General features: G+C 36.9%; 1 protein-coding gene across 3 annotated transcripts in view; it reads left to right on the top strand.

Moving 5' to 3' along the window:
- LOC111319603 (uncharacterized) overlaps positions 1-13,179 on the top strand; it is a 37,348-nt gene that overhangs the window by 12,473 nt on the left and 11,696 nt on the right. The window contains exons 2-8 of one of the 3 annotated variants that reach the window (XM_088763371.1): positions 1,132-1,592; positions 2,861-2,934; positions 9,058-9,140; positions 10,706-10,751; positions 11,192-11,214; positions 11,389-11,563; positions 12,000-12,425. In XM_088763371.1, coding sequence (XP_088619497.1) covers positions 1,150-1,592; positions 2,861-2,934; positions 9,058-9,140; positions 10,706-10,751; positions 11,192-11,214; positions 11,389-11,563; positions 12,000-12,425 — 1,270 coding nt within the window. In that variant the 5' untranslated portion in view covers positions 1,132-1,149. Of the gene's footprint in view, positions 1-1,131; positions 1,593-2,860; positions 2,935-9,057; positions 9,141-10,705; positions 10,752-11,191; positions 11,564-11,999; positions 12,426-13,179 lie in introns of all 3 variants that reach the window. The other 2 variants (XM_088763370.1, XM_088763372.1) reach the window with 2 other exon arrangements.

Raw genomic sequence — 13,179 nt, 5'->3', positions numbered from 1 at the left:
CAAAAACCCTTTCTGAATATTATGAAAAGAAAAATGAACCAGAAAGTTTAGGAATCTATTTCTTTTATAATAATGTTTGCAAATTTTATGCAAAACTTGTTAATTTAAGGGAAGAATTCGGAAAAATGACTCATCTTTCTGAGAGGCCGCCAAAATGAACTTCGTCGCCGCCGCAACTGAGGTGGTGGCCGCAAGTGGCGTGACATTTATGCAAATTAAAATTGAGACTTTGCGAATTTACTTCCGGTTGACGTCGTCCTTGGCCGCGTCCAGGGTATCTTAAGGTCCCTAATTTTGGGTCTGGATGGCGGCGGACCCAGACGTGAATTTCTTTTAAAAAATCTATTTTTTGGTTCTACAATACCATTATTTACTAATTAGTAACCAACTGGCTTTGTGAAGATTTTCTCATTCTGTTTTATCGTCTACCTCGATTCGTGACATTCGACGATTGACTGAGCTGGGTTGCAATCCGAGAATAAGCGTGTCTGAACTCGTTGAATGAAAGGACTGTGGTTACGTGGGTTGGATAAGATTTCCTGAGTACAGAATAACCAACTGATTTTACAGATGAGTGCGGGTTTGAGCAAAAAACGTATCTTCCTTACTTTTCTCTCACTTAATGTTTTATCATTAACTAAACGATGTGTTTGGGTAAAAGCCGCTGTAGAGGTCAAACTGTTCTATCTGATGAATCTTCGATTTCATTGTTTGTTGAAATTTTGCACCGCTACCTATGCACACGGGACACTAAACAGAGGTCGAGGCAGATGCAGCATCATCACCGTGTTTTGCATTATTGATATCATCGTCTCTTTCTTCATTGACAAATCCCGCCGGCTTCAGTTTTGAAGTTATGATTTGAATATGACCACTTTCATAAATGGCTGCCGAATTAATATTCTTTTGTTTAAATTTAAATTAGCCTTTCTGGCCACGCTTGAGATAATGTATTCTCTTGAATTTTGCACTGGAGAACGAGGCCAGAAAGGCTAATTTTAATTTAAACAAAAGAATATTAATCTGGCAGCCATTTATGAAAGTGGTGTTACTTATTTGCTAGCTAAACTAAATTTAAATTCGTCGATGAATGACAAGTTATAGTTGACATTCATTTGGTTCTTGTTACAGGGATAAGATAAAAAGTTAATGGCTGGTGACGGCGCAAATTTAGCTGCGGGTGCCGCCAGGGCTGCATTTGATCTGTCATTGTCAGCCAATACATCAGGTTTTTCTGTCTCATTGAGGATTGACAATCCTATTCTGGCAGGAATCGCGGTGACTGCAGCTGTGACGCTAGGTGTATTTTATTTGAAAAACAAACAGTCTGTAGAAAATGCGGTTAGGAATGCTTTGGAGGAAAACAGTGAAAATGGAACTGATCCAGAAGTCAGAAACATTGAAGAAGGTTCAATCATTGTGGAACTTTATTGTCATACGGTTCGTAGTTTATTAAAGTTTGTGGATGACTTCGAAACCAAGAAAGTGAAATATAGATTGGAAGAAGAGTTTACTAAAATTGGGCTCAAAGGGGAATTACCAGTTATCATCACGAATGAAGAAGAGGTATACAAGAAGGTACAAGAAATAAGGTAAGAAAGTTAGTCATTTTGATAGAGTGGCCTAGCAGTTCTTCGTCGCTTTCATGTACAGTAAAGAGATGAGGAATCTAGTAACGGAGAAAAAATAATAACAAATGATAATAAATTATAATAATAATAAATAATAATAATAACAATAATAATAATAAAGTCTTTATTCCATCAGCAGATAAAACTGCATATCTTATGTTACAATGAATTCAGAAAAACTACAATAGAAATCTACGTACATATTAATTATGAATTAAAAAGTATGTCATTACAATAAATGGAGCTTAATTATCAACCTATTTACAAAGGTGTTCATAAAGCGCTGTGTATTAATTTTCGGGCGTGCGCAGCCTTTTTTCCGAAGATTGTGTACATAAGTCTTCTGGACAGGAATGATGTCTTTCAGGGGGTGGCAATCCGTTGACTTTACTGAATTTCTTCAAAATCTTTCGGTCTTGTTTGTTTAAAAGGTTCTTGATAAAAACTGGAAATGACTGAAATAAAACGGCGTTTATGGCATCGGTCTAAAATATTATGTACAACCATAAGATCAGACTCAGATGCCCCATAGACTGAGAGCGCATGGCTGAAATTAGGCAAAGCAATGGATATAAAAAGATGATCTATCTCTGCCTGAGAGTAGTGTTCCTTTTTCAATATTCGTAGGACGTGTAAACACTTGTTTGCTTTGACAAGCTTAGTTCTTACATGCTCATCAAATTTTCCGTCACTCTGTAAAGTTACTCCTAATAAAACGAAGCTATTACATTGGGAAATATTATTAATTGGAGAGTAGAGTACATTATGATTTTTCTTTCTAACAACCAGCTCTTTACATTTGCAAGGGTTGCAGACCATTCTATTGTCTTTACACCATGTTAAGAACTGTCCTACTAAGTCGGCAGACGGGTCACTATTCCTAGTGATAGGCGAAAGAATAGTGGAATCATCGGCATATTTTTAAAGCAAAGGGCAATCATTAAAAAAATCTCCAAATCATTCAAAAATATATTAAAAAGATACGGTCTGCTTACACTAACTACCTTGTGTGGTTCCTCTATTGACAGATTTCCACTTTCCTAAAAAATTATAACTAACAACATGTTGTTGTCTTGCATAGAGGAAACTATGATACTAATTGATAATGTACGGATTTAGAGGTAGCTGTTTCAAATTTTATATAATGAACTTCCGCATTCATGACATGCGAGTGAAGATTTTGCCTTGGAATATTTTATAAAGAGATGCATGGTTTAATTTTTTCTCAGGGCTTCACTCAGTTCGCAAGAACCTAATCATGCAGGCCAAGGACGAGCAACACAGTCTCGGAAATCTAAGCCCGGTAAGCATCAGGGAAAAGTTTACATGGTGTATACAATTACTTGTAAACTGAGCCATTTATCACGATCTTTCTGAAGGGAGGTGTAGGTTAACGTTTAAGAGAGGCGCCAGTAAAACTTTTCTTGGCGAGAAACGAACAAGGGTCCTGGACTGAAACTAGACGCTTACGCACCGATCTCTTCGAAACCTCAACTTCCTCCCCCCCCCCCCCCCCGACGACCCTCGGGCAATTGGAATTTGAACCTTGCCTGGCTGAGGGGTTACTACCAATTGTTACCAACTGAGGGGTAACTACTCACGGTCGTTTCGTACCCAGTCATACTCATCAGGTCGATGCGTACCCATTCAAATGAATTGTTTCGTACCCATACTGATAAATTATGTGTTCGGCCTTGTCTTCTCTTTAAGAAGAGAAAACCAAGATTAAAAAAAACCGCTTAAATCAAGTGTAATCGGTAAAATAATGACACTAGGAGCGAACAACACACGTAGGGAATAAGTTAAGTCAATTTTATTTAATATTTTCACCTTTAACTATCTCTATGGATATCTTGTAGAAAATCCCATACAAATCCTTATAAATCGATATGCAAATTGTGTTCCTTGTGTGGTTCTCAAATAGAGCTTGTGCCGCCTGTGATTCCACTAATTTATTCTTGTTTTTCTCGTTGCAATGTTCTCACCAATAACGTAGCTCCATTTTCTGCCTTTAAAAGCACACACAACCCACAATTCCTCTATTCGCTCCGACGAAGGGCTAACGCTCGAAACGTCAACTTTTGTCATCGTTACGGTGGCCAATTTACCATTTCAACATTGTTGATATATCCAAATTATTACAATTCAATACGACTACTCACATTATTTACAGTGTAGCAAGGGTTTACACTGCTTACAAAACAGTTCAAACTTACACCACTATTGTTAGATTCTACTATCACTACTGCTACTACTAAGTGTCACTGTTACTAGTTTCACAGTATTATAATACATTATACTATAAAATACTAACACAGATATTATTACTTCTAGTATTGCAATTAGCTTAACCAGTTACTTATTTGTTAGACACTTTTTATTCAATTTATCTAAAGTATTATTCTTCATACACACATATTTAACTGTTTCAAACTTATTTTTTAACCTTTAATTTGAAGCCAGTTATACTGGGTAATATTTGAGTTCTTCTGCAATCCCATAAATATATCTTAGCTATCAGTAATAAGTAATTAAGTAAAGGGCATTTCGTGATTATAATTCCTACAATAACATATTTCAAGGTAAGGTGGACAAATTCTTTTGAAAGACTGTAAAAATAAGATTCAAAATCCCTCCAAAAGCTTTTTGTTTTTATGCAATCAAAAAGAAGATGGCTCAAGGTTTCTGATTCAGACTTGCAAAAGGAGCATTTATCTTCTGCGATGAATCCTATCTTAAATAGCTTGGTGTTAGTGAATAATATGGAATAAGGACCTTTTACTGGAAGGCTCTCACGTAAGGTTCAAAGCTCACTGTGTGAGGCAAGATAAACACTTTTTTTAATTGTTCTTCGTTAAAGTTGAAATCACGTTTTAAAACTTGTGCGTTGTTTGGATATTTTGCTTTTGTGCAGAGTGTAATAATGTTTTGATGTCTTGTCCAAAACATCAAAGACCTTGTTGTTGATTATTAAAGAGTGAGAGATTTCGAACACGGGGTTAGTGTTTGTTTTTAAGTGGGACGGTATAGCATGTCGAAGACCCGTCCAAACCAAGAAGTTTGTTTTGTTGATGATATTTAAAATAACATTATAGAAGTCTATGTTATTTAATTCAAATAAGGGATCATTTACGTAAATAATGCTGGATTCGAAAAATTTTTTATAAAAGACGGACTTGTTATTGATACGAATGTATTTATTGTTCCAAATTATATTCTGTCAGTCATTTTCTGTATCAAATTCAATTCGGAATTCGGACCACCATTGAAGAAGTTCGGTATAGAAGTGTGAGTGAATAGGGATATCTTTTACATCGTAATTACAGCGAAATAAGAAAAAACCACCAGACTGTTTCAGTATGTGACGTATATAACTCTTCCACACACCATCATTTTCACCAAAAGTTCTTTTAAGCCAGGTAAGTCTTAAAGATTTAAGCATAGTTTCAAAATCGATCGTTTTTAAACCACCATTTTCGTATTCGTTTATTGCTGACAAGCGTGTTACTTTATCAACGCCTTTCCATAGAAATTTAAATAGCAATTGATTTAATTGTTTAATAACTTCCTTGGGGGTGGGTAACAGCGAGAATACCTAAACTAACTTTGGGATAATCAATGATTTAATTATAGTCACCTTTCCTAACAGGGAGAGACCTCTGGAACTCCAAATATTTATGAGTTTCTGTATGGTGTCAAGTTTTTCAATAAAATTTTTTTCTAGAAGTAATTTTCGATCATAGGAGTAGTAGACTCCCAGAGCTTTGATAGCTTCATTTGGCCATTTAATTCCAAAAGGTTTTGTTTTATTTCCTCTGGAGGATGATCCAATCCACATGCCTTCAGTTTTGGAGGGATTAATCGCTAAACCTGACAGCTTCTTAAAATCATCGAGCAACTCAAAAAGGATGCGAACGGAATTAACGTCTGAAAGTACTGCTGTTGTATCGTCCGCATATTGGAGGAGTTTTGTTTCATTCTTTCCGATAGTAATTCCTGTTATCGCTGTATTTTGACGAACTGCAATTGCCAGGGTTTCGACAGCTATTATGAATAGATATGGAGAGAGCGGATCCCCTTGCCTCACTCCTCGTTCAAGTGTAAAATAATCAGAAGTGATACCGTTATTGATCACAAAACTTTGTATATTATTGTAAAAAGTCACGACCCATCGAATAAATTCGGGCCCGAAATTAAAGGATTCTAATCAACGTCGAAGATAACACCACTCTATGGTATCAAATGCCTTTTGAAAATCAATAAAGATCATTAAACCGGAAAAATTCTCTTCAGCCGTAAAGTCCATTATATCAAAAATTGATCGTACAGTTTCTCCAATATAACGATCCTTAACAAAACCGGTTTGATTAATGATGAATAATTTGAGGCAGAACATTTTAAAGTCTAGTTACTATTACCTTTGACATAATTTTTGCATCCACGTTTACGAGAGATATAGGTCGCCAGTTTTCCAAGAGGGAACTGCTTGCTTTTGAGACCATGACATTTCACCTTTTTCAAAACATTCATTCGCACATTTGATGAAAAGCTCACTAATCAACTACCAGAATTTTCTATAGAATTCGATTGGAATCCCATCATTCCCAGGAGTTTCGTTATTTTGAAAAGTTTCCAAAAGTAAAGTGCACTCTTCTGGAGTGATTTTTCCTTCACACGAGAGCTTTTGTTCCTCAGACAGTTTAGGACTATTTAAATCCCTTAGGAAGCCTTCAATTTTCGCCGTTGCATCCACGTTTTTATTTATGCTCGCGTACAGCCCTTAGTAAAAGCGCTGTTGTTCGGACAATATATCGAAGGGGTCTGTAGTCATTAAACCCCTGATTTTCAATTTTCGCATATGTTGTTTGATATGACTTCTTTTTTCTAAATTGAGAAAACATTTCGTACTTTTCTCGCCATGTTCATGCCAGTGGGCTCTTGCGCGAATAATAATATCTTTTACTTTTTCTTCGTAAAATAATTCTAGATCCTCTTTAACAGAATTGAGAGTATCTATCTACATTAAGGTTGCTGGGGTCTCTTTCAAATTCCCTCTTTGCTTTAGAGTATTTTTCTTGTAGGTGGTTTTCCTTTTCAATCCTTTCCTTTGCCCCATGTTTTGAATGCTGAATTGCATGAGCTCTAATATTGTATTTCAGCCAATCCCAGATGTTTTGATTATCCGAAAGATCCTTGTACCCTTCAGCCAGCCAGACTGGTATTTTTGATTTAATATCGTCAACACATCGGTCATCTTCCAAGAGAGCACAATTCATTTTCCAAATTCAGGGACCTTTGATTTGATTGTCATTATTATTTAATTCTAAAGAGATTGCCGAATGGTCTGTCTTGATAGCTGGAATTATATCTGTTGATGTAGTTAAATTATGCAGATTATTAGAGATCAACCAATAATCTAAAAGGCAAGTTTTGACTCCACATATAGCTTTTTGTGTTAGGGTTTTTCACTCTCCAGATATCTATTAGGTCAAGGTCACCTTGTATGCTATTTATGATTGATACCACTGATTTCCTAGGCGTTAGTCTGCCTCCTTTCTTATCGAGGGTCGTATTAAGTGGACAGTTAAAATTACCTCCTACAATGATATTTTCTTCGTCCAAATTTTCATTTTTCAACCTTGCTAACAGATCGGCAAAGAATTAAAAATAAAGCGAGCTAAGGTACCATCTTCTGAATTAGTAAATTTTTATGTTGCTTGTATTCAATCTGTCTTACTTTATGGATGTCAGGTATACCATTATAGTCTCCCCAATTATTTGAGCTTAAGTTTAGAGCGTGTCCAAAAGAGAGCCTTGAAAATTATATACGGTTATGATAATCATTATATAGAAGTGCTTCAGATGGCAGAGCTGAAAACCCTAAGGGATCGGAGAGAAGACCTTTGCTTAAAATTCTTTAACAACATCGTCTCCAATCCCTTGGATTGTTTGTACCACTTACTGCCTTTCGATAACCGAGATCAACTTATGGAGTTACGACGACGCAGACCATTTAGAGTTTCCTTTAAAACAAATCGGTTCAGAGATACGTTCATTCCAGCAAGCGCAAGACATTTTAACTAACATTTATTAAAATTGTATATGTAAATTAGTTCCCTTTTAGGTTTGATTTTATTGTATAGTTCTATTACATAATTTGTACACCTTTGCAATTCAGCTTCCAGCTGCTATTAAGGTATTCTTCTCAATAAACGTCTATCTATAAACGTCTAAGAATTTGAAACTGTCTTTATCTTTATTTCGTGCGTAGATGTTGATCAGGACATAAATTTTGTCTTTAATCTCAGCTTTTAAAATAATATAGCGTCCCAAGGGGTCTATGATTTTGGAGTGGGGAGTGTAATCAACACCTTTTTTGATCAAAATAGCCATGTTGGACTCCGCCATGTTGGACTTCGGCATAAGAAGAAGGATAAACGTAATTGCTTGTGTAACCTTCATTGGGATTGTTAAGCTTACATTTGTTGTTTTTTCTCAAACAGAATACATCATCAGCTGTTATTTTTCTATTTGTTTCATTAGTTTTGTCGCGTTTGTGCGTATATTATATTCGCATACTGTTGCGCAAGAATGTTCGTTTGGTACCAGATAACGTGGTGTCATATTATTTATGCATTGGACAAAGTAGCGCCATGTATACAATAAAAGTGTGACGAATCAGCGTTGTGTGTACAAAAAAAATGATGTTGCAAAAGAAATAACACAATTATGCAAAATAATTCAGGTCTCGTTATGCGATGTTTGTTAAAGCCTGTAGCCCGACTTACGATCTTAGATCCTCTTGTTCTAAATAGATCTAATACCTGCGTGAAATAGGTTCTGTTGACGTAGTGTCCATTTTAAATACGCAACCAACAAAGGGAGAAAAAAAGTCATAGTTATATATATGCGTTATTAACCAAGTTTGAGGTCCGAGATGGCTGGATATTAGCCTCGTTCTTTTTTCGTATTCAGTTATGGACCTCGACCTCGTCTCGGTCAATAAAAATAAGAAAAAAGAACGAGGCTAATATCCAGTCATCTTGACAGAACAAGCTCGTATAATAAAGGATTTATTATCGCAAAAAGATTTCGCTTTATTAAGAATCAAGAATGACTTGTTTACTTCGAGAGCCAGGAAAGAAAGCCTACTGTGTTTGTAGCACAACAAACTCACGAAAGTCGTTTCTGTCTTCTTTGCTTTGACTATCTTCTGCCGCTTTTTGCGTCTCCATCGCCAAAATTGTCCAAGAATTACGAACGTAGTTCTAATTCAATTTTTTTCATGCGCGGGATCAATGCGGATAATCTCACTAGCCTAAACGGGAATTTGGCCACAGACTACGTCAGTGCAAGCAATGATGAGAAGGGAGAAAAGATGAAGGATATCTTATTTTGATCTTTTCTTGATATTTTTTCTTTTCAGGCTATCCCGAGGCACCGGATGGGAAGCCTAGAGAGGTCCCTCAAAGGTTTGATACTGAAAAGCAGGAAACGTACAGTTACCAGGTAACCGGACGTTTCGCTTACGAGTCGCTAACGACCAGTTATTCAACGTCTCAGGTCGTTTCGCCAAGGTGACAGGACATTTCGCCGACGTTTCAGTGGTCGTTGCGCAAACGTGTTTCAAAACGTATTACAAAAGTCGTACAAGGAGTTCGGTCGTTTCAGTACAAACTGCAAGTTGATTCGAGATTACTGTGTGGTGAATGTCCTCCCCTGGGGTGGGATGCGTGGATTTACTGGGCCTGCAGTAATTGGCGCAGGCTGTTGCGGTGTCCCTGCCTATCGACGAATCTAATAAATTAAATTAAGTCGATTCAAGACAAACTGAAGTCGATTCAACACAGAAAAAGTCGATTCGATTCGATACATACAGATAGTTGATTTATTACAACTCAAGCTATTTCAATGCAAGGTACATAAAGAACAAATTTGGAAGTTTTAAAACGTTAGCGAGACGACTTACGAGATATTAGCAAACTTCCCTGAGACCTAGAGGGAATAATACATGCGCGCGGTTAGATACGGAATTTCTCTTTTAATGTTCAACTCGATAGCTCACAAGTGAGCGCAGCGAACGAGTCAAACATTGACTTGAACAAGACTGAGAAGAAAAATTCCGTATCTACAAGCAACCATGTATTTTTTTGTTTGTTGTGCAACCAAAATAGCCCTTTATCGACAAGAAAAGTCGTCTTCATTGATGAATGAACCAAAAAATGAAACCTCAATCCCCGAAAAAAGTCGTGGAGTGCGTTGGCAATAAGGTTCATGGTGAAACTGAAATGCGTTGAAACATCACAAAAACAAACAATGAGCGTCACTTTCGATTCACAAAATTCTCAGTGATCAAAATTTTCCTTACCGACAAAAGAAATCTTTTAAGGTACACGGCCAAAATCTGTCGGTAGCAAATCTCCCAGTTGTCTATTTTATGCTCAATCATCATAAACTATTATGGTTGTAATCATAAAAATTATAATTTCATTGATTTTGATTGGCTTAAAAAGACTCAATTTTCATCAACTCACATGCCAAGTTGTTATCGGACGGTTTGTCTTCAGACGATTTGTCATCGAAGCGTTTGGTAATAGACAGTTTGTCATCAAACAGTTTGTTATCGGACAGTTCGATGAGCCATTCACATTCCAGGTTGTAGTTTAGATCAACCAATCACGACCCTCGTTTCAATCAATATAGAAACAGTCAGTCTTTTAATGGAATTTTCCCTTTCTTTCTTACTTTGTTCTTCTTTTCTCAAAAAATAGTAATTTTTATGATGAATTGGGAACAAGACTTAGTGTCGTCCGATTCGGTCTGTAATCATACTCGTGATAAATAAATCAGACTCCCGCTGCGCGGTTGTCCGATTTTGTTATCACGCGTGTGACATTAGAATTATTATCATATTTGGTGTTCATGCCTTAAATTGAGAGCATATGAATGCACATGGGAAATATGAAGAGAAATGTAGGGAAATATGTAGAGTATTCGACAAACTCCAAACTGCCCTCGGATCCAGCATTCCTCGATCTACGCATGCTGATTATGAACTGATTCTAAATTGACAGGACATGGCCATTGCTGCACCGACTGCATCATCCACCAAGGAGACAGGTATTATTTGATTTTGTTCATAGTTGGGTTGGGGCCTCCCAGTTTAATCTTTTAAGCCGGGTTTAGTTTTTCCACTAACGGCCTCGGTGACCACATGAATAAATTTGCAATCTGTGTACTTCTAGTGAGCCATTCTGTACTGAGTCAATATTGACCAATCACTTGAAGAGTTTAACGTTTACGCGCAGCATTACCAATCAGCGGGACGAAAGAAAGAAAACGGTCGATGTCCTGACAGCATCGGATGTCATTGATCATTGTATACCACGCCCCTTACAAATAAACATTTAACATTGCTTTCCCTTACTCTAACCGGTTAACTGTTAATTTTTGGACCCAAGTAGCAGACAGATTTGGAGTTGAAATTCAAGAAAGAGGAAAAGAAATGCGTAATTCCTAAATTTTTTTCAAACAATTTTTATTATCTTTATCATTCCCAGGCATCGTTAGTGCAAAACATGAGGTAAAACTAAACATTGACATTCAAAAGGGGAAATTCCAACGTCAGTTTGAAGACGCACAAATCTATGTGGAACGCAAAACACTTTCTCCTACAAAAGGACTAGATGACTTCCTTAACCGTATAGAAAAAACCTTTGGCCTGATAACTGAAGAGTTGAGGTTTGACTGCTTTAAGGTGGGAGTGACATGCCCAGGAGAAACCTTCGAAAGGCTGGAGATTGCTTATAACAATGGAACACTTAAAAACGATGCAGAGAAACACCTTCTGGCAGAGGAAGTGAAAACGAAACTTAAGCCGAAATCTGTTGGCATAAAAACTGTCCTAGAAAAAGTGGAACTTGGTAAACCAGGTAAGCATTGTATACGAATGTGAAATTTTGATCATTTACCAAATAGTAGGGGCAAGGAATAAAGATTTTTTTGCGGTGAAAGGCGCAGGCATGAAGATGACAATATCAATGATTATGATGAAAGTAATGATTACAATCGAATGACTAATAAATAACACCCCTACCCCTGAACTATAACAGGTTCTTAGCAAACCTTTGCTTACTACTATGAGAAATGACTCGGGAAACACTCACGATATCCCTGTCATGAAAAATAAACATTACGAGTTACAAACAGTTTACTCTGCCATATGTTGGGAGATCACCAACCTAAGTTTGATTTCCACGAAGAACGATCCGGGTAGTCACTCACAGCATTGTCTAAAGTAAGTATATAAAGAAAAGCATGTACTTGTAATGTTTGGTTTGCAACTTGTCTGGACTTTCTTTCTTTCAGAGGGAGATCGGGCCGTTATAAGACTTGAAGTAGTCACTGAAAGTCTTGGTGCGGAAAAACACAACACAAGCGATCGACAATTTCCAGCAGAAACGAATATTTTCATGAAACGGGACTCGTTTTCCCAAAGTAAAGGAGTAGACGAGTTTCTTCAACTTCTAAAACGTAAACATTCAGTGGATGCTTGGGGACTTGGTTTTGGCTGCTTAGAAATAAGAATGAAATGCCCTACCTCGGAGAGCCTTGAAAAGCTCTTAGAAAACCACAGGTCTGGTAAGCTCGATAAAATCGCCAAAAGTTGCCTTATTACTGAAACTCAGCTTCAAGATGTAAACCTCAAAACCTTCATCACAGATGACAACAACCACCCATGCAGCAAGTCCTTCCCTGGAGTTGTTAAGCAGTCAAGAGGAGGTGCTGGTCCAGGTAGTAAATATAATCCTATCTGGATTTAACATTTTATATATTTTTAATTTATAATTATTATAAATTTTTAGACATATTTATATAATTCGGCATTGTTAATTGATTTCTTCTGTGTGAATGTATACACCCTGTTCCGTCGAACAAAAGACCAAAGAGCTAATACGGAGGAAGAACCGTAATTAATTTAATGGCACAACCCTGTCTAAAATACTAAATCTGGAAATCAAATGAAAACTTTTTCTTCTTTGGCTCCGTAATTGAAGTTCATTGTAAGTGAAGTACATAGTTTTGAACATTTTTACGTCATTTCTATCACCAATAAAGTTGTTTGGAAGCCTTTTAAATGCCCTCTATTATTAAGCAAATTAAAGTGTTGAGGAGAGGGCTCTCTATATAATTTGCACTTCTCTACTAACTACTAACTTAACCCTACTAACTATTCGCTAATAAATTGTTCAGTTTATGGCGGATTTTGCCGTAAACTGAACAATTTATTCTAGACCTCGAGTACAAATTTTCCCGATACGAACCTCTCGGCTGGTGAATAACATGCATATCTTAACCTCGCCTTCCGCGAAAGATTGTCAAATAATCATCTTGCGCAAGGTGATTATAGCAGGAGCGCAAAGTTTCAAAATGGCTGCCTCGCGTTCAATCAGTTTCTCCGAGAAAGTGATGAAGGCCATGGAAGAAAACTCAATTACGGAGAGCACAAAAGATGCTCAAAGATTGGCAGAACACTTTTTTAAGAGGA

The sequence above is a fragment of the Stylophora pistillata genome, chromosome 6, assembly GCF_964205215.1.
Source record: "Stylophora pistillata chromosome 6, jaStyPist1.2, whole genome shotgun sequence".
Taxonomy (NCBI): domain Eukaryota; kingdom Metazoa; phylum Cnidaria; class Anthozoa; order Scleractinia; family Pocilloporidae; genus Stylophora; species Stylophora pistillata.
Note: the sequence above shows the minus strand (reverse complement) of the source record. Positions and strands in the feature narration are given on the sequence as shown.